The following is a 20,995-nucleotide window of genomic DNA, read 5'->3' as shown; positions in this document are numbered from 1 at the left end:
GCTGTCCTCAGTTATTTAATGGTTACTTAACCCAGGCCTTAGCAATTATTGTAAAGAATAAAATTATATGTCTCTACGTACGACAATAAGTCACAAGTTATCCCTATCTTATTACAGAAGCCAGAAGCCTCATAACTCCAAACTGAAAGATCCTCTCTGTAAAAATTGTATATGTATAGTATTTTATAATATATATCGAGATAGCAAAACTACTACTTATATTACAATCTATTTATAGCAATTTACACTCTCCTCCCATGTGGAAAAGTTCATCTTTCATTAGACTATTAAATTAAATGCGTTCAGTTACAACTTTCTAAGAAACCTACCTCATGCTGTTGATATATCCTATCCTACGTGAAACTTGTTATTATATACTAAACAAAATAATAACATGAGCCAAAGTAAAGTAATACATAATTATAAAACGTCGACTTGAGAACCTCTTCCATTTTTTTTGGACGGTAAATTACGTCCATAAGTACTTAATAAAAAAAGATTACACTTGTTTCAGTTAAAAAAGATTAGACTTGTTTCAATTATAATTTCAGACACTTAATTATTAATACTAAAGCTACAAAAAGAGCAAAGAAAATTCTCTATGTAAATATCTCTTCCAGTAATAAAGTATCGAGATCGGTCAGTAGAGTTGGGCGGGCGGCGAGTCGAGGGTGGGCGGCGCGCGCGCCCAGTCCGCTTCCTGCGTCCGACGCCGCGGCAACTGCCCAACTGGCAACTACCCGCTACCCACTACCCACAACTTTACCCGTCAACACTCAAACTTGTTATTTATTCACTAACTTCACTAACTTCAGTGTTAATTGGACTACAGGGAGTGATTTTGAATTGGTTTCCCCTTTTTTTTTTGGCAATAATTGGTGTATTTTATTAGTCACGTGTATATGTGTTACAAATGTGTGTTCGTAGAATGATTCTATTGACAGTACTAAATTAATTTTCGTAACTCTTAAATGAAAAAAAATACCTATTTTTTACCAAATCAATTAAAAGAAAACAGTATGTGAATATAAAAAAAAAACCATAATAAAACATCCGTACATCCTTGTGCATTTAATCTTAAGGTCCAAAATCCTATGACCGTGAACTGACCATGGCTGACAAACTACATGAATACCAAGGTGTGACGGGTCGGCTCCATGGTGCTCGGGACCGGTACAAGGAGAGGTGGTCGCGGTGGAGGGAACAGCATCCTCGAGGAGTCAGAGATGTGGTCGCAGAGACCCTGTTTGGGATTCCTAACTCTGATGAGCCCCCTGAAAGGGTTTGGCAGGATAGTGCCTACAGCGATTTGTACAGGTAAGTCAATTACGTACCTCATGCTATTGCATTAATTTCACTACTAACATCAGAACTTGAGACGGGATATTTACCATGTTTATCCATTTCTGAACAGTTCATCCGTGATCATGGCGCTTGCAACAGTGCCGAAATATCGGAAACTCATAAAAATGGATAAAGATGGTAAATATTCCGTTAGTGTATTAGTGTTAGTGACCATGTCAGTTTTAAAACTTATAATTTCACTACTGCTGCAGTCATTGATACCAATTTATTAATATAAGCATATTATCATCTAAACGTCTTATGTAAAACTGTTAATTATATGTTATACGAGTACATAAAAATATAAATAAATAAGTAACGCGTTAATTTTTATTTGTTTCTTTATATTTTTATGTACTCGTGTAAATCCACTTAAGAGCTATGTCGTCGTTTAAACATAGTCAATAAATAAGAAAAAATATATTGTTTCCATAGTCCAGTAATTGTAATTTTGGGTTTAGAATAAATCAAAAGATTTCAATTGTTAAAGTTTGTTAATAGACATATTAATGATATTGAAAAAGAAGTAAAATAGTAGGTACCGTACGTAATCTTGCTTTTGATTTTTTATCACTATCTATACATAAATCAAACATTTTACTTGACAGAACAGTTGATAAAAAGTGCGTTTAGGTGTAGTACGAGTAGGTATTCAAAAAATAAGTCTAGAATCTAGCGCAGAAAATAAATTACCTAACACCTATCATGATGTTTTCCATCATCGTAACTATGTCACTGACATATTTATCAATGCAAATTATGGTTTTTAATAGATAATGTGAGTAATATGAATCATATTTTATTGTTAGACACTTTAAGTAGATACTTAATTTCCGTAAAGTATTTTTTTTTTTTGTCTTCATTATATCAACAGTTAAGTGGCCACTTGGGCTCGCTGTGCATTGTAGCGGTAAATCCCCTCTTTGAGGAGTGGCTTGAGAGGCTCTATGGTCGCTATAGTATGGGTAGAAGAGGAGGTTTTTAGTCAGTAAGAGACTAACATACCCTATCGCCTCGCCTAAGGCGGGAGAAGTCATTGGATGACCTTCCCCCCTCAAAAAAATAAAAATAAATGAGTGGCCACTGCTGACCAAATTTCTCTTCTCATATAGAAGGTTTGAGCGTCACCACGCTTGAAGGTTTGAGCTACTCTCTGTGCGATCCACAAATTGTTTCGGGTCTGGGTGTCATGTGCACATGAAATGTATGTTTGTATACGCACCTACAACACTGGAGAAAATTCTAGTGTGCGCCAACGTTTAAAAAAATACAAGAATCTAAACGTTAGCTACAAATAAAAATATCTGCTAATCGAATAGAAATAAATGATAACGTTCAAAGTAAACACAATTCTTATTGTATCCGATATTTTTAGGAGAAAGAGTCGTATCGAGTTGATGCGGATATCGGCAGCAGTAATGGGCATAGAGTTTTCTTACGCCGGCGAGACTGCCTTCGTCTCGCCAACCCTCCTGCAGATAGGGGTGCCCCACCAACAGATGACCCTCGTCTGGGCACTGTCACCCCTAATTGGATTCTTCATGACCCCGCTATTGGGGTCACTCAGTGACCGCTGTCGCTCCAAGTTCGGGAGGAGAAGACCTTTCATTGTGCTCATGTCCGTTGGAGTATTATTAGGTAAGTAAGTGTTAATATAGTTTCTTACCTTTTCATATACTTAGGAAGGTGTGGAACAGACTACAGACTTTAACCCCTGGTATGTCGGAACGCGTATTGTGTCTCATATACCGGCAAACAAGAGGTTAAAAACGAATTTTTTGAATTGAAATTAAGCAATTTTATCAACTAGTAAATACTTTTCAGTTTACAAATAAAGTAATCAGAGTTTGTTTCCAACATTCCACACACAATACAAACAATATTTAGTGGTATTTACATCGTTTACCTTCCGATCTTTGATGTAGATATAAAATTTAATGAGTCGCTGGCACGCAAACCTTTACAAACAACGTCTACCTGTTTGATAAAGAGTTCAGTACGAAAGCCCAAAGATCTAAAGGATTAAATTAAATTTATAATGGAGGCATTCGTGTTGTCCCGAAATCCTAAGCTAACAATTATTACTTTAAGAGATAACGAATTATTCCTAATTACTGTTTTGGAAATACAAGTGGGGTAATAAAGGCCCATTTACGTGTGAGCGGAAAGCTTCAGGCAGAAGCAACAGGCGTCCGAACCGGGTTCGTAAACAAGGAACGTTTTGTGACGAAAATTACGGATTACGCAACTATTTTCTGGGAAAACTTGTTGTCAGTTTACTTGTTGAAACTGACAGGCAATTTAAGATGTTTTTCTCTTTAGTATAATACAATATTACGTGATAACTTTAACAACAGAATTTCCTTAAAAAAAACATTTCTTTTACCGTATTTATTAATATAGAATTTTATTTCCAGGTTTAATTCTAGTCCCTAACGGTGAAGACATAGGCTACGCTCTCGGCGATGAGTTGCCCATGAACAGGACAGAAGCGCCATCTGTGTTGGGGCCACGGAGTTCTGCGCTGGACAAAGAGCATAGCAACTATCACCCATGGGGCGTACTCTTTACAGTCCTTGGCACTGTGTTCCTGGACTTTGATGCCGACGCCTGCCAGAGCCCCGCTCGAGCTTATCTCCTTGACGTGACAGTTCCAGGTCAGATCTGTTTGAAGAAAGTTTTATTTTTTATAGTTGTTTTGTCCCAGTTGCCACAATGTGACCACATGACGTTGTTTTGACTAAGTTTTTGAATAGGCCAAGGTTGGTTTTGCCCTATGGGTAAAGATAAAGAAGGAGTTTTGGAAATAATCCGATGCTCAACTTCAGAATAAAATTAAACTGAGAAAAAAGTACCTGATTGTTAGCAACCGCCGCAGCCCGTAGATTGCCGATGTTTTGGGGGTTAGGAATTTAAGGGTGGTTGGGGAATCGGGGATTGGGAAGATTAGGGAGGGGGTAATTGGGCCTCCGGTAACCTCACTCACAAAACAAAACACAACGCAAACGTTATTTCACGTCGGTTTCCTGTGAGGCCGTGGTATCACTCCGGCTGAATCAGCTCATTCGTGCCGAAGCATGTCTCTCTCACACTTAACTCAACCACAATTTCTCAATTGAGGTAAAGAGCTGGATTTCAAACGTAGGTACATATATTAAAATTGCTACTGGATTTTACCATTACACGCAAAGGTGAACAACACTTGAAGCAGTGACTTTGTCAAGTGGCACTCCATAGAAAATAATATTTCTAATTTACACGCCACAATAGAATAGCTACTTGATTGAATGTTACTTAAAATAGAACAACCTATACTGACAATCCAACCAATGATATGTTTCCAAGCCGTTAGGTAACACACTTCAGTTATTACTAGATTCATAATTAGTCAGAAAACTACGTCAATGTGAATCAGAATTTCTTTGAATCGTATTTATATAATGTTTGTGCAGTATTAATATTATGGTGATTAAGGTTTTATTATTTACTAGCTTTTGCCCGCGACTTCGTTCGCGTGGAATAGTGACTTCCGGCAAATTTTTGGTTTTAACCACATAGTTCCCGATCTCGCGGGATCTCTTCAAAAATGAGATGTGGAAGATATTCCAGGGAACTCTTCAAAATCAACATAATGAGCTCTGCGTTTGAATTTAATAGATGTATACTCACTTAGGGCATTGAAAAAATAGTTTAAAACGGACTTAAACTAACTTAAAACTAAAGAAAGCTACGAATTACGAATTTATAACAATTAAAAAAGAAACTATATTACAACCTATCCTCTATGCTATAATAACCAAGCTTAAACTAAATAATTTAAAAGAAACGACTTAAATTTAATCTAATTAAAAAAAAAATTAGACTTACAATTTTATTAAAAAAACTAACTACAGTAACTACTAATAATCGATATCAAACTAAACCTACGTTAAATAGTTTAACCAAAAAACCAGGAAAACCCAACAAATAAACTTATTAATTGACAAATACAACGAAACCAATTTAGAATATACGAAACAGCAGGACCACTACAGACAAATAATCATACGACTGATAATACACTTTTTCTACGATAGTACCGAAGCGCTCGAAATTACCCAACCAAATGAATGTAACGAAACCATAGCGCGATCTATTTCGATCCCAACGCCATCTATCGAGGATAAAGACAACTTGGATTATTTATTTATACTCCGTTCGGGCATTTTCTTTGTACTAAAAGTTTAATTATATTGATATTATTTTTTTCATACCTTTTTACTATTTATTTACTTTTTTTCGATGAATTAAAACAATAACATGAACCGAAGTCGTGTAACGATCGACATAGAATTATCTATACTCCGTTAGAGCATTTTCTTTGTACTAAATGTTTTATTATATTGATATTATTTTTTTCATACCTTTTTACTATTTATTTACTTTTTTAGATAAATTAAAACAATAACATGAACCGAAGTCGTGTAACGATCGACATAGAATTATTTATAAATAATTTATTTCTTATTTTTATTTTTTGATTATTGAAATAACCAAATCCGTCAAATAGTTGCGGAGATTAATGGTATAAGCATAGAATGTTCGACGTGATTCTTTAATTTGACATAACTTTTTTATTTATGAACCGATTGACATGAAACAAACACTAAATGTAAATTTAAGCATCCCACAATATATTCGTGAAAACCGCATCCAACTCGGATCAGCCGTTTCTGAGATTAGCGCGCACAGACGAACAGACAAACAGACAAACAGACAAACAGACAAACAGACAAAAAGACAAAAAAAAAGTTAATTACATTTTTGGGTTCGACATCGACATAACAATAACCCCTGCTATTTTTTTTATTTTTATTTTCAATGTACAGACAGCACTTTTCTACGATTTTATTATATGTATAGATAGTCGTGGAAATGAAAATCTCTTAATTACTTGTACTTAGTTTATTACTGTTACTCGTAATCTTGCAAAGGAAGTGCTCGGTGAATTCTTCGAATGAAAATTATCTAAGGTTAGTTTTAAATATTATCCTATCCTTTTAATTTACTGCGGACTGCCTAGCGGGTTACGGGTTTGAAAAGCGGCAGTAAGAGCGGCAGTAAGAGTCTGACACTCCCTGTCGCTTCACCCAAGGCGCGAGACGAAAATTGATGATTTTCCTCACTCAAAAATCCTTTTAGTTGATCTATACAAAGCGAATTCAGTTTCTGTTATTTTTTGTACCTACAACTAGAGTTAATTAAATCCAAAACGCCATGCCATCAAATCGCAAAATAAAGATAAATCTGCAAAAATATTTCTATAGAAAATTCTAATAAAAATTACCTTACATAAGCGAAAATATCGCTATCAAATTCGTAAGTGGTTCAAAACCACATCGAAGTTTCTTGATTTCCACAAACTTGTTGTTGTTGCATCGTAATGAGTTCTCTGATTAGAATTAAAGTAAAATCCTTAACCTACTTTGTAGAAAAAATGTATATAAGTAAGTAGTTAATTTTAATATTTGTTCGTACAAGTACGTCATACGCGACATGTGACTGTGATATGCGTCTGACAGATTTTCGTCGGCAGAGAATGATGAACTACAAAACTCTTTACTCTTTATCATCCAACGTCTGTTCGTGATTGATTTATCTCCACCAACGTTTATATTTGGGGTTTTTTCATAGATACACACTTGGCGACATGATTATTTTAACATCTCTTAGTAATATTTCACGAATAAGTACTTTTATTTTAGTTAATACGAGTACATGTTGTACCTACACCTTTTTCTATCTTAGGTACAAGATGATGTTGAATAAATCTGATTTTGTTTATAAATAGTTTTAAACGATTTTATCGTTTATCAATGAATTTACTTTTATGAGTTAGCCCTTTTTATATTCAATGGATATAAAGATATGTTTGTTGTATTTTCGCTGCAGATCATTATCATATGAAACGTTATTTTACTTGATTATCGAGTAAAATAAATCAAAAATAAGGTTCAATGAATGAGCCCTTAATTAGAATGCATAAGAGAACTGCTATCGCAAAATGGGTTGTTATTTATTTATTTAAACACATGGAAAACCAACCGCTGTACAATTTGAATAAATAATGTGACAAAAAGCCAATTATGGTTTTCACGAATCGTCAGTAGAAAATACAAAAACATGCCAACAGAGCTATACAATATTAAAGTTACTTCATTATATTAGTTATTATAATTACACACACATTAAGCACTGTATAGGTATTTTTGAAATAAAGTTATTTTTAGTTCCTATCTTATTATACTAGGTCTTACGTCAAAGTATGAATCAATTTGTAAATGTGATGATGCCTAGTATAAATAAAAAATACCTTAATGTGACGGTACCTAGTACATATAAACAGCAAATACCCGTCATCGTATGTAAAGAAGGACACACTTACTATGAAAACTGGTAATATTTTTTACTTACATTTTATTATGCCGTTGATGAACATTTAAGTTTCTCTTCAGTGCGTAATCTTTCCATATAAAAACTTAGCTTAGCTGAGTCCGTTTCCACAAGTACTATGCTATGTGTACCAATGGATATGATTGGTGAAAGCCGAAAGCATTAACAGCAACATAGCATAGCGCATCTCTAATGGAAAAGCATTCTTAAACTAATAGGACTTTAGCAACTTTAGTTTAACTCTTTGCTTAGGTATATAGAAAGGCTGAAAGTGATCAAAAGTACAATTTAATGACCGGGTTAACATCAAACGTGTAACAATAACAGCACGTGGTTCGCACAATAAAGTAAACAATGACAATCGTCCAACCTGAATAAAAATGAATTACGATTTCCAAACATTGTTTTATACGAACATCCACATTGGCTTAAAATCTTAATATTCTCAGTATTTTGTACACTATATACAACTGCAAGTTTTATAGTGTTTGTTTAATATATATAGTCACGCCTTTAATCCCCGAAGGGGTAGGCAGAGGTGCACATTATGGCACGTAATGCCACTATACAATGTACACCCACATTTCACAATTTTTGTTGTAAGTCCCATGTAATAGGGGGTGAGCCTATTGCCATATACTGGACACAATTCCAGACTCCGTGCTACTACTGAGATTTTTTTCGAATAATCGAAAAAAGTCCAGCAATACTTTGCCCGACCCGGGCATCGAACCCGAGACCCCTTGTCCGGCTATCGCACTTGCGACCACTCGACCAACGAGGTAGTATAGTATTTGTTTATATAATTATAATTTAATACGTGTCTAGTATTATAAGTTATGTACATAAGTATATATGTAGTCTGTTTGGCTGTCTTCTATGTACATTTTCATCTCAAAAACAATATTTACAGAACAAATGTTTGTCGTGAGATGTGACTATGTGACTGGAAAATCGTTGGCTGTCATGTAGTTACTTATATACATAGTGATGTGATAATATATGTTTATTTGTACCCATAAAGCACCCGCTTTGGAAGACGTTTTGCCTTTTTATTTTAATGTTAGTATTCGCTTAATTTTTATGATGTGTTTTAAACCTTAAAAGGTATTTCATGTAGTGTATTACATACAAGTCACACTAAGAACCCATTGTTTTTTGGAATCCGTTTGGTTAGTTATAAACTTCCAATTTTTAACGAACTTTGAAAAAAAAGACTTCGTACTAAGGATCAGTAGAATTTTGCAAAACTAAAAGATTGAATGTAATAATTACGTAACAAGGAAAACGTACTAAAATTTAGTCTTGCTGCCCACCAACCTTGGTCTGTACAATCTTATCGAACTTATCTTCTCGATATGGACCTACTCTCAGTTCCTTTACCAGAGAGAGAATGTTATTCGAAATTTACGTTAACACATTACTTATGATGCACATATTAATGTAACACACCCTTTTTACGTTAGTTATAATGCGTAAAAATGTGTAAGTCGGTTGGCACATACCTAACAGATGCAATAACAAATAGAGAATTGTAAAAATTTTTAAAATACTAGTTGGGTTTCTAAAAATTATCCCAACATTCTGTAGCTCAGCAGTTGCACTTAGATTTAAGATAATAAGGTTTAATTTTGTTGAGCGAATTATTCAATTAAATACTAAAACTAATTTAAAACTACTTTAAACTATTCCTTAGTAACGATTTTGTTCCGATAAAATTATGGAGGACTGGGTTAAATAAAGCTTAAGTCTTTGACTGTCAATAAAAAACTGTTTAAGGCAAATGCTACGCTAATGTCGGTGACCCATGGCGTTTAATGGGTTAAATGTATTTTTTCAGCCGTCCTAGTATTTATAAAGCTGCACTTTGTATTTAATAAAGTTTTTGGCTGTAGTAAATAATTATACTAAAGAACACTTTCTTCCACAGAGGACCATGCTAAAGGTCTGAGCACATTCACGGTGATGGCTGGTCTAGGCGGCTTCATGGGGTACGCGCTCGGCGGCATAAACTGGGACGACACCCGATTAGGTAAATACGATTTAGTGACCCGACGGTTAATTTTCCGGGCGTCTATTGCGTTATGCTGGCTAATACGATATCATTAGAATTATATACGAGTATCTAGTACAGAGTATAATTGGATTAAATGCGGGGTGAGGTTTGGCAATACAAAACAGCAGTTTTCTGTTAATTTTAAGTATGTTTCGCAAATTTGATCGGTTTCAAACCATACATGGTAGTCATGAGCTATTTTTTTGTGTTTTAAAATGTGTTCATATTCAAGTCTATTGTCTTAAAATTTTGGTCACTTGATTGGTTGTTTTATTCGCGCCGGCCAATCAGAGCGCCGAAGGCTCTCTGGTTTAGATTACTTTAAACGTAAAGCAAACTTATACTAAGGGTACTAAACTTTGTATACTTTAGTAAATAATAAAAACTTATGAAACCGAAAATAGAATAATGCTTTAAATATTCTACAAATACACAGATGTACTAGAATTGATATATGGTACAATATGATGAGGTAAAATACCATAAGTAAGGTAATTACCGTCTCGTACTCATTACAATATTTCATGCAACTGATTAATGAGTATTGTAAATTATGATTAATGTTTCAAGTGGCGCCTGAATACCACTGAATATGTTCAAGTATTTTGTTTTTGTTTTCTTAGAATTTAAAAAGTTTTCTGCATCAATCGGTACCGCTTGTACGTTTGCTTTACGTTGAACGAAATCGAAATGAGAGCGCGTTCGGCGCTCTGATTGGCCGGCGCGAATGAACTAACCAATCAGAGCGCCGAACGCGCTTTCGTTTCGATCTTGTTAAACACGTTTTTAGCTTTAAAATGTAGATACTTTATGTATAAGTAAATTTAAAATTAAATCTGTACCCTTAGTACGAGTATACTTTTAAAGTAAACGAAACGAGAGCGCGTTCGACGCTGATTAGCTGGCTCGAATAAACCAACCAATCAGCGCGTACTAAGGGTACATTAATTCCCAACATTTACAGGTGAACTATTCGGCGGGCACGTCCGCGCAGTGTTTTCACTAATCACCATAATCTTCGTCGCTTGCGTCACCGCTACCATCACCAGCTTCAAGGAGATTCCTCTGTCGGAACTGACTGACCAAGAGGAGTTCAGGAAACAAGCGGAGACTGAGCGACTTCAAGAGAGCTTCGATGAGGGTCCTGATGGACCTGACAAGAATCTGAAGAAAGATAATGTGACTTATGGAGCGCTAAATCAACCAGAGGTATGATAGTTATAATTCTGAACTAATTTTATACTACAGTGCCGAGTAACGGGTCTTTTTTTTTTTTTTTTTTTTTGAGGGGGAAAGTCATCCAATGACTTCTCCCGCCTTGGGCGAGGCGAGAGGGAGTGTCAGACTCTTACTGACTAAAAACCACCCCGTTCCTTCTCCTGCTTTTCGAGCCGGAGCCCCGGTAAACCCGCTAGGAAGTCCGCAGCTCCGGGTGATTATCTGGTCTGCCGGCATATTTGTACGCATTCCGTATGACGTCATCAGTATGCATCGCATCAGTGCGTACGATGCGGATCAGTGGACGCAGTTGTATAAGTTTCTATACAAGACAAACTAAAATCCGTTGCGTGCGATGCGTACGATGTTTTCGATGCGGGCCTGTGTAGTCCAGTAGCTGCCTACCTGTATTGCCTAATATTATGTTATCTATCAATGAGTAAGTCACAAATCAATACGTATAGGTACGTAATCTTTGGAAAACCCATACCTCTCCAAATAACCGTCTGACTCATTCACTTAGACATCGATCCTATTAATAACTTCCAATTAATTAAGGGACTTATGTAAAGGCAACAAATCAAACTACACAGTTCCAGTATATGCTGACCTTTCTATGTACCGAAAGCCTAAGCAATGCAAGGTCAAGTTACAATGGTTTAGTGTACGTTACCGTGCCGTTGTTGCCTTTCTTTGTTGATTGGTCGAAGTACTCGTAACAAGCTCGACTCGTATTGTTTTAATAAACAACTTTATTACGTAATACGTAAGGGTAAAATTACCCTTTCCTAATTAATTAGCTATGGTTTATTGACAGATAGTAAAATGATTTCTATACGTTACCTCTCTCGAGGATTTCTTTTATTTGCGTTTTATTATATTTATTTAGAGATAAAATAGGGTGAATTGAATGAATATTGGAAGATTGAACCACAGAATTATATGGCTTGGTTAAAAACTATTATTATTATAATTTAATACAATAATAGCTACTGTGTCTGTACTTTATATGTTAGAAAGCCATGAAATTAAATCTAGATGACAATGAAAATGTGCGTTTTTAGTTTTTTTATAATTATGACTTTATGTGTATGTTTTTATAAGTGACTGCCTAGTTGGTTGTGTGGTCACAAGTGCGACTGCCGGGCAAGGCGTCTCGGGTTGGGGAAAGTATTGCTGGGCTATTTTCGCCTTTTCGAAAATTCCTCAGTAGTATAGTCACTTTTTATCACATAATTATGACTTTATTATATACCTCTTTATCTTTATCTTTTCTTACGCTCAAAACCATATATGGAGCAACCTACCTGGGATGCGTGTGCTACGGGGCACCAGTATGGGCTGATAGGGCCACAATAGGCGCGGTACGGCGGAAGCTTCTTCAAGGTCAGCGTCTAGCCTTGATCTTTCTGTGTAAGGCTTATAGGACGGTTAGCACAGAGGCCCTACCTGTGCTCGCGGGACTACTTCCAGTCGATCTTGAGGTGCAGCGACGTGCTGCTATGTATTACAATGCGAGACCTAACTTTTCCGCAAACTTTCTAGCACAACGTGATCGAAACAAAATTGCTAGACTGCTTAAGCCATTAACGGACGTCTGGGATGAGCTTCTAATTGAATGGCAGTGCAGATGGGAATCTTCTACCAAGGGCCGTCACCTTTACCAGTTCTTTCCATCCGTGCATGAGCGACTGGAGAGGACATGGTTGGAGGTGGATCACTGTGTTGCCCAGTTTCTTACTGGCCATGGCAACTTTAAAAGCAAATTGTTCTCATTTAAACTCGTTGATTTACCATGGTGCCAATGTTCGACAGCGGAGTTGCAACATGAGCAATCCGCCCATCACATACTCTGGGAGTGTGGTCTCTGGCAATCTGAGCGTAACACTATGTGAGATAATTTAATTGTTTCATCAGGTGTAGTCTATTATACGGACCTTGTGGAGTCTAGAACGAATTTCCGTGCGCTTAGGCGTTTTTGCCATACCTATTATTGGAAGCAAGTATAACAGCTCACACATAGGACCCACTTAGTTTTAAGTCAAATTTCCGTGGTGCTTGGCGACTGGGCTTCTCCCAGTTGTGGAGTCTCTTTGTGCCTTAAGGCTTAAGTCATTCTGTCTCCTGCATTAAATTCACCGAGGGAAGTGGAAACTATCGTTTTCTTTTCTTCTCCTCTAATAATATCTTCTGATTTATTTCGTTGCGGGATCCAAGACAGTCATTCATGTCCCTGGGACGCGCCGGACTTCAATGTTCCGGTGTTTTCATGGTTGTATCTACTGTAGATCCTGGCTTACAGGAGTTGCAGCGGTGTGGGAGGTTGTGGCGGGCTTGTCCCATTAAAAAAAAAAATACCTCTTTATATTAACACCCATAACTTGGTAATTTCCAGAGCGGAGCGGCGATAAACGTGGTGGAAACTGGCCATGCGAGTGGGAACCTCTCCCTGGCCCACTACTTGAAGTCCATCGTCATGATGCCCAACTCCTTGCGCGTGGTCTGCCTGACCAACCTGTTCTGCTGGATGGCACATGTCTGCTACTCTCTCTACTTCACTGACTTCGTCGGAGAGGCTGTCTTCGGAGGGAATCCTGCGGTTAGTAACAATAAATATTTAAGTCTTTGACTGCCAATAGAAAACTGTTGAAGGCAAATCCTCCGCTAACGTCGGTCACCGGTGCAGTGTGTTAAATAATTATTTATTCGTCTATATCACCGTATTTAAAACGATGGCCAAGTCCATCTATTTTATTTAAAACGTAAAATAAATATAATATTGATATGATAACAATTTATATAATAACTTAAGACAGAAGGTCCCTTAAATAGGGACTAAATAAAATAACCGACTTGCTATTACATGGATCTCACAACTTTTTACGGTAGGAAACCTGAGGTGCGAGACTTGAGTTATATTACAGGATGTTTTTGATGGTATGAATTTATTTCGGTTTGCTATTTTTAATGCAATAAGTGCGTGGGTGAAGTTATTGGGTGAGCTGGTACTCAGTAAAATGATGATTAATTACTTAACTAGAAGTGTGTCAAAAGAGGTGGGTAATCCCACTTATATATTTTCTTCAAATCAAGTACATAATCACCTACTATTAAAATCAATGACTATTACCTATACGTGGTATCGAAAGGCACAAATTTCCTTAAACTGTGTGGTAAACATCATGTTTTTACTCATTAAAGGTTTTTTAAGGACCAGCTAGCGCATTGAAATTAATGATCTATTCGGCCTTATCTTACCACCATCCTTTCAACATAAGACTAGTAAGGAGTCGGCCAACTATCATCCCTACAGAGTTTTTGAAGAAACTTTTTTTTCCTTTTTCACGGCTTTCCTTTTCACGGCTTTTCTTTTTCTCGGCTTCAAATTAAAATTGTTTTGATAAACAGTAATTTACAAAGAGCCTACACAAACGTTTGCGGCAATAGCGCAGATATGCACTTATGTAATGTATAGCAGTATTCGTTTACAACGACGTTTACTTAACACAGTTCTTAGCAATTATTTTCGATAAAAAATCGTTACTAAAGCATAGTTCAAGTAGTAATTAAATGTCTCTGAGTGCGGCAGTACAACTAAACTGCTGAGCTATAATTAATGTTGTTGACATAAAAATAAGTATAAAAGAAGCACACTTTAAAATGTTTAACAATATACAATCTGTGTTAATAACAAAATAATAAACTTTATGAAAGCCTATTTCTTGACATCTAATTTAATCGTTCGCCTATTCAATTAACGTTAGCAAAGAACACTAATTTTTCTATTTGTCTATTTACAACTTTGCTATGATTAAAATTTCAGGCGCCGGTGGGTAGTGTTTCTCGTTCGGAGTATGAAGCTGGAGTGCGTTTCGGATGCTGGGGCATGGCGATGTACTCACTCTCCTGTGCTTGCTACTCCACCATCATCGAGCGTCTCATCAAACGACTTGGGTCAGTATCTATACATAAACCATCTATTTTACTAAACCTTCTTGTAGTCACCTAAAAGTATATACGATGTTGATATCAAATAGGTATATTGTAACTTCGGTGTGAAAGAGGTGTCACCTTATTACATACCTACATTGAAATTTATCAAATACCACTTCTAATATACAAGTATCTACCTAGGTATCTAAATAGGTAGGTACAGGCTAAAGGAGACACACTAAGTTACACCTATAGAAGCTATTGAACGACCAATCCTTTTCATAGAAAACCAATAAAGATATTCCTTATGTATTACATAATTAAAAACAAAAATCCATTGAATCAATATACACATTTATGCGGACGTTACACGACGCTCGTATCAAACGATCGTTCATACAATCACGTTATCTATAGCGTCTGGCCTTCAACTTGACAGCTCTCAAGTAAACACTATCTTCGCGTAATGAGATCAAGGAATCCTTGACTTTGCACTATTCTTCCTGGCTGACACTTTGTCGGCTTCGTTCAGATTTAAAAATCAATAACGTTACAAGCTTAGCTCGTCTCGTGTCTGGACGCCGTCCGGGTTGGTTTACATGGCCGCTCGACGATTTTGTATGGTTTGGATTAATATGAAGGATTAGAGGAACGCAGAAAACTGAAGAGTGCTAAAATGAAGATATCTAATGCCTTTTACTTACGGCACACACATGTACATTTTATAAGTGTTGTTATGCTTTAAAATCTTATATATCATCTATCATAGAGTCTACATTCGGGGTCGGAGTCAACTTACGAACTGTCACGTCAAAAGAATGACTATCCCGCACAACTTGCATAAATGTGAGCGAGAGATCTGATAAGAATTAATTAAAGACAGTTCACACTTTTATAATGACCTATAGCATATTATTATGCAAAAAACAATACGATGGGTGTAAAATATGAGTAATGAGTAATGATGTAAAATATAAATGAATTATTATGTTATCGGTTTACTGTATCGGTAACTGTTTGACGAGGAACTCGATTAGTTTCAAGCCATGCTAGAGGCCCATATTCATGAGCAATATTCTGCGACACACGTTGTTTATAAATCTTCATTATATACAGATAGACTGTCTATCAAAAAATAAAATCTTTAAAGCATTTACAAAATTCTAACGCTCATGTATTCCGAGCACTACGTTTGATAAAATTCAATTTATCGACAAATGGTGTGAGCAAATCGGTAACTCGGTTCTACTTCGGATCGTGCGAGTCTGCGAGTTATATCTCGGAATTATTTACCGAGGAAATATTTTATAAAGAGGAATTTTGTATTCAATAGATTATCTTATGCCAGGAGTAGGTACCTATGAAGACCGTATTACTCTCCATTACATTATTAATCAAATATAGTCATCTCTCGTTCATTTGAAACTGGAGGGACTTCTAAAATACTTCGAATAAGTGTAGGAGAGCCATGCTTCGACACGAATTGGCCGACCAGAGTGATATCATGGCCTCACAGAAAATTGACGTGAAACAACGCTTGCGTTGGATTTCATTTTTTCCCAATCTTCTAAACCTCCAATTCTCCAACAACCTTTAAATTCCTAAGCCCCAAAAGGCTGACAACGCACTTGTTACACCTCTGGTGTTTCGAGTGTCCATGAGCGGCGGAGACAGCTTGTTTACCGGCCTATACCAAAAAAACTCCAATGGTCCGAAACTTTCCTGGACTTCCACTAACAGTTTGAGACCAATAGTATCTCTCACGATATCCATGGAGAGAGCAGTAACGGCGATTGATGATACATGTATTTACAGTTGTCTACTGATCAGAATATTTTTTTAATAATTAATTAAAAAATCCTTAAATAGTCACACAATAACGTCACGCCCACTATTATCCGAGTAGCCGAAACCGAATCGAGACAGATTAATTACGGCGCTAGTATACGAATCTGCATGTGTGTTCATTAATCCCGCTCAGCATTCATGTGTTTATTGGCCACAGACTAATTAGCGATCCCGGCCAATTTATTAATGCTCTCAGTCTTTAGAGTCTAACCGATATGGTTTTACGGTTTGTGCGAGTATTATGAGAAATAAAGATGGTTGTTTGTTTTGTATTGGTTATAGCGTGGGTTGTGATAATTGGGGAAATATAAAATATTTTATTATACTGGCAAACTTAACTGTACGTAACTAACTTAACGTAACTCAAACTTTTTTCTAACCTTTATACCTTCCCTGGACTTCCACAAATAATTCAGGACCAAAATTTGCCAAATCGTCTAGCCGTTCTCGAGTTTTAGCGAAACTAACGAACAGTATTTGTTTTATATGCGCTCCTCCTTGGGATAAAAAGTATCTGAGGTATTATTTCAGACCATAATCCCCTGTTCCAAATTTCATCCCAATCCCTTCAGCCGTTTTGACGTGATTGAGTTGCAAAGATACACACAACACAAACTTAACTTTTATAATACTTATGAAAATTACTACATGACTAATATACTATAACCAATTCTTTCATATCAATTTCAGTGCAAAACGCGTGTACGTGGGTGGTCTCTGCACGTACAGCTGCGGTATGATGGCGCTGTGCCTCATCAGGGCGAAGGCAGCAGTGTTGCTGTGCAGCTGGACCGCCGGAGTCATGTACTCCACACTCTTCACCATGCCTTACCTCCTGGTCGCTCACTATCACGCTACAGGCATGGTAAGAACTTACTACCGTACTCAGAGACATTTAACCTCTCGTATGCCTCGTATATTAGACACAATAAAACATTGTGTGTCGCGTGGATCTGCGTTCCGCATACCACGGGTTAATGAATGCTTAAACTATTCCTTAGCAAGCAATCGAAACGAGAGTGCGTTCGGCACGTCCGGTTCGAATAAACCAACCAATCAGAGCGCCGAACGCGCTTTCGTTTTGATTACTTTAAACGTAAAGCAAACTCGTACTAAGGGTACTGGTCAGTTGACGTAAAGTTAGTTGTTGTCGATCTTACTTAAATAGCAAATTCCTGTGTTGTTAGAAAAAGTTTAGTGTAATTTTTTAAATGTATTTTTTATAATAAGTATTTTATTTAAAATCATATAGGCAGTATATTTAGATAAGAAATTATATTAATAAAATTACATTTTCATTTTAAATTTACATTTAAGGATTAATAAACAGCTTACTAATTGCCTTCACTGTAAGAGTCAGTTTTCAATTAATTTCAATTCATTATTAAATACAAAATAACTCGTTTCGCTAATAAATAAAGCGAATTTACGTCAAAATTTTATGAAAATAAACGTTGAACGTACAATAAAGTACTTTAACATACGACATTGGTTATTTTAGCTTTAACTTGGAACCTGCAATTAATATTTCAACGTATCCGTCCTTTGATGTCCCCTTTGAGCCACTTCAAAGAGCGTGTGCCTTGTAATTGATTAAATGATTGCTAATTGTTGCAGTTAAGAATGATCAAGCATCAGAAATTCAGTTTAAAACGACACTGAATCTGTTTCCATGCTCACATCATGCTATAACTGTTTTCTATAGCCTTAGTACGAGTTTGATTTACGTATAAAGTAATCGAAACGAGACCGCGTTCGGCGCTCTGATTGGTTGGTTTATTTGAGCCGGCTAATCAGAGCGAACGCGAACGCGCACTTGTTTCGATTACTTTAAGCGTAAAACAAACTTGTACTAAGGATACTGATGTTAAAAGTATTTCGAAATATTTTATTACAAAATCTTGGGACATGTTTTTGATTTAGGTACATTCACATTTTTCTTGACTAAAAGTTTTTGCTAAAACGTATAGCGCTGTTTAAGAGATCTTACATCACACAACAATAGCTTATAAGTGGCCACTGCTGACCAAAGGCCTCTTTTTGCACGAAGAAGGTTTAAGTATTAATCACCACGCTTGCTCAATGCGGGTTGGTTGGATAAGAAATCTAGTTATCTTTATTGAGGAACTGTGTAAACTCTATTAACACGAAGATATTATGACTTTGTTAAGGCTACAACAGGTTTCCAAAAGCGGAGAAAAATAATGCAGATCATATTGCTTCTCGCCTGTCGTCATCAAACGTAGCACCTTTTGCCATCAAATGTAACAGTTTGGCGAGTTCAAATTTAAGGCCACACTATTGTAAACTTAAAAAATAATTTAAGTTATTAAACTGACACGGCAATATGGTTACTAGTAATATCGTTAGAACACAAAACGGGATATTTATACCATGTTTATTTATGTTTATGAGTTTCCGATATTTCAGCACCGTTACAAGCGCCATGATCACGGATAAACTGATCATGGAGTTCATTCAGAAGTTAATAAAAGTTCTAATGATAATAAATAATAATATTAGGTAATCTTTCTGGACTTTAAAAGAGAGTATGACCTCTGCGTTTGTTTCGGCATTTCTTCTCAGAGTAGTCCGATAGGAAATGCCGGCCTCATCTAGTTATTTAAGAGATTGACGTGTAAAAGAATTACATTGTAACCTATTTGCAAAATAAATATCATTTATCTGTACTGTATCTTTCTCCGCAGTGGGACAGCGGTGGCGGTGGTTGTGGAGAAGAGCGCGGCATCGGCACTGATGTAGCTGTGATCAGCAGCTGCGTGTTCGTGGCACAACTCCTGGTTTCCTTCATCATGGGGTTCGCAGTGAAAGCCATGGGGTCCACTGCAGCAGTGGTAGCCGTCGCTGCCACGTTAGCTGCAGCGGCTGCCGTCACTGCTACCAAGATTACTTACTTGGATCTGTAAAATAGTCATTTCATATTGTTATTCTTAAACATAATTTTTGGTTTTCTAGTAGGTACTAGTTTTTTAACACTAATGGAGCTTAAGTTCCTCTCAAATTTAAAGCCTCAAAAAGCCGATTGCCCAATAGCTTATCAATATTAAGTAATAGTCTATCATACATTATCAACAGTCCGTGATAGTCAACTGCTGGATTATACATGAAAAGATACGTATACGTTGTACAAAAAAGATTAGGTAAGCGCCTGTTTCACCACCTTCATTTAAGTGGCCGATAAACTTATATGACAGATACTGCATACTAATTACGTTCTTAGTTCAAAGTTATCTGATACATAGCGGTTATCCAGATTTTGTGAAACAAGTCCTTAATGTTTCTTAAAATTTGTGTCGCCGTAAAATGAACTTTCTCAATTTTCTAGTGTAAACGAAGACATTTCTTTTGGAAAGGATCCATGTAATCTAGCTTATTCTATCTAATCTATAAACAAGACAAATTTGAATACTCGTATCGCCTGCTGAATCTCATTTTTATTAGATTTTTTTAAGCCTCGTTAACTTAAAGATGATAGCGGCAAAAAGCAAACTCAAGATTTTTATCCTTTAATAAATACTTGATTTAGGTTTAGGTTTCAAGTGTATTTAAATAAGCCTAAGTACTAAAGTAAAAGCTAAAAATATGTTTTCTGCCAAAGGATATTAGACTTTGTGGTTTTTAGGTAATGTATCTAAGCGAATGATTATTTAATTAGTACGAGTAAGTCGCTCATATATCTAGTCCTGTATGCTTTAAAAACCTATATAATTATGTACCTGATATGATATGTAGGTATAATTTAATTGTGTATACAGTAGATTAAGATTTGGGCATTTTTCACTACCTCACTACCAGTCGTACTCAGAGTTATTTAATGGTTACTTGACCCAATCCTTAGTACCTGTTTTAAGAACAAAATCGTTGCTGAGGTTTAAGTAAGCATTAAATTTCTTAGAGTCTGAAAAAATAGTGTTACAATAAAAAAAGACTGTAACTAATGGTAGTAACAGTCTTTTTTTAATTAACCATTTATTTTTCAACTGACCGATTGTATTGTTTATCTAAATGTTCACCGTGTTAATTATTATTATGGGAATTGGTACTATATGTTTATTGAGTGCGTAAATTATAAGAGGTTCTGAAAAATGCCCATTATAAGTGTAACCCAGATCTCGATGTTTGTGATAATATTCAATGTTGTAT

At 36.1% G+C, this 20,995-nt stretch overlaps 1 protein-coding gene across 1 annotated transcript; it reads left to right on the top strand.

Annotated features, from left to right (window-relative positions):
• Positions 1 to 629: 629 nt before the first annotated feature.
• On the top strand, positions 630 to 19,797 carry LOC118268217 (proton-associated sugar transporter A). Its single transcript, XM_050706359.1, has 9 exons — positions 630 to 1,317; positions 2,720 to 2,982; positions 3,762 to 4,001; positions 9,707 to 9,808; positions 10,797 to 11,041; positions 13,446 to 13,649; positions 14,874 to 15,004; positions 17,522 to 17,696; positions 19,540 to 19,797. Exons 1-9 carry the CDS (start codon positions 1,112 to 1,114, stop codon positions 19,756 to 19,758), a joined length of 1,785 nt encoding a protein of 594 aa, XP_050562316.1. The 5' UTR covers positions 630 to 1,111; the 3' UTR covers positions 19,759 to 19,797.
• Positions 19,798 to 20,995: the final 1,198 nt, after the last annotated feature.

The sequence above is a fragment of the Spodoptera frugiperda genome, chromosome 29 (assembly GCF_023101765.2).
Source record: "Spodoptera frugiperda isolate SF20-4 chromosome 29, AGI-APGP_CSIRO_Sfru_2.0, whole genome shotgun sequence".
Classification (NCBI taxonomy): Eukaryota; Metazoa; Arthropoda; class Insecta; order Lepidoptera; family Noctuidae; genus Spodoptera; species Spodoptera frugiperda.
This window is presented reverse-complemented; position numbering and strand designations above follow the sequence as displayed.

Bases quoted from the DNA above. Each gene is read 5' to 3' on its own strand.
- LOC118268217 (XM_050706359.1), top strand. From the start codon at position 1,112: ATGGCTGACAAACTACATGAATACCAAGGTGTGACGGGTCGGCTCCAT. The intron at 2,983-3,761 runs GTAAGTAAGTGT...TTTTATTTCCAG, and splicing joins GTCCGTTGGAGTATTATTAG to GTTTAATTCTAGTCCCTAAC. The intron at 17,697-19,539 runs GTAAGAACTTAC...CTTTCTCCGCAG, and splicing joins ACTATCACGCTACAGGCATG to TGGGACAGCGGTGGCGGTGG.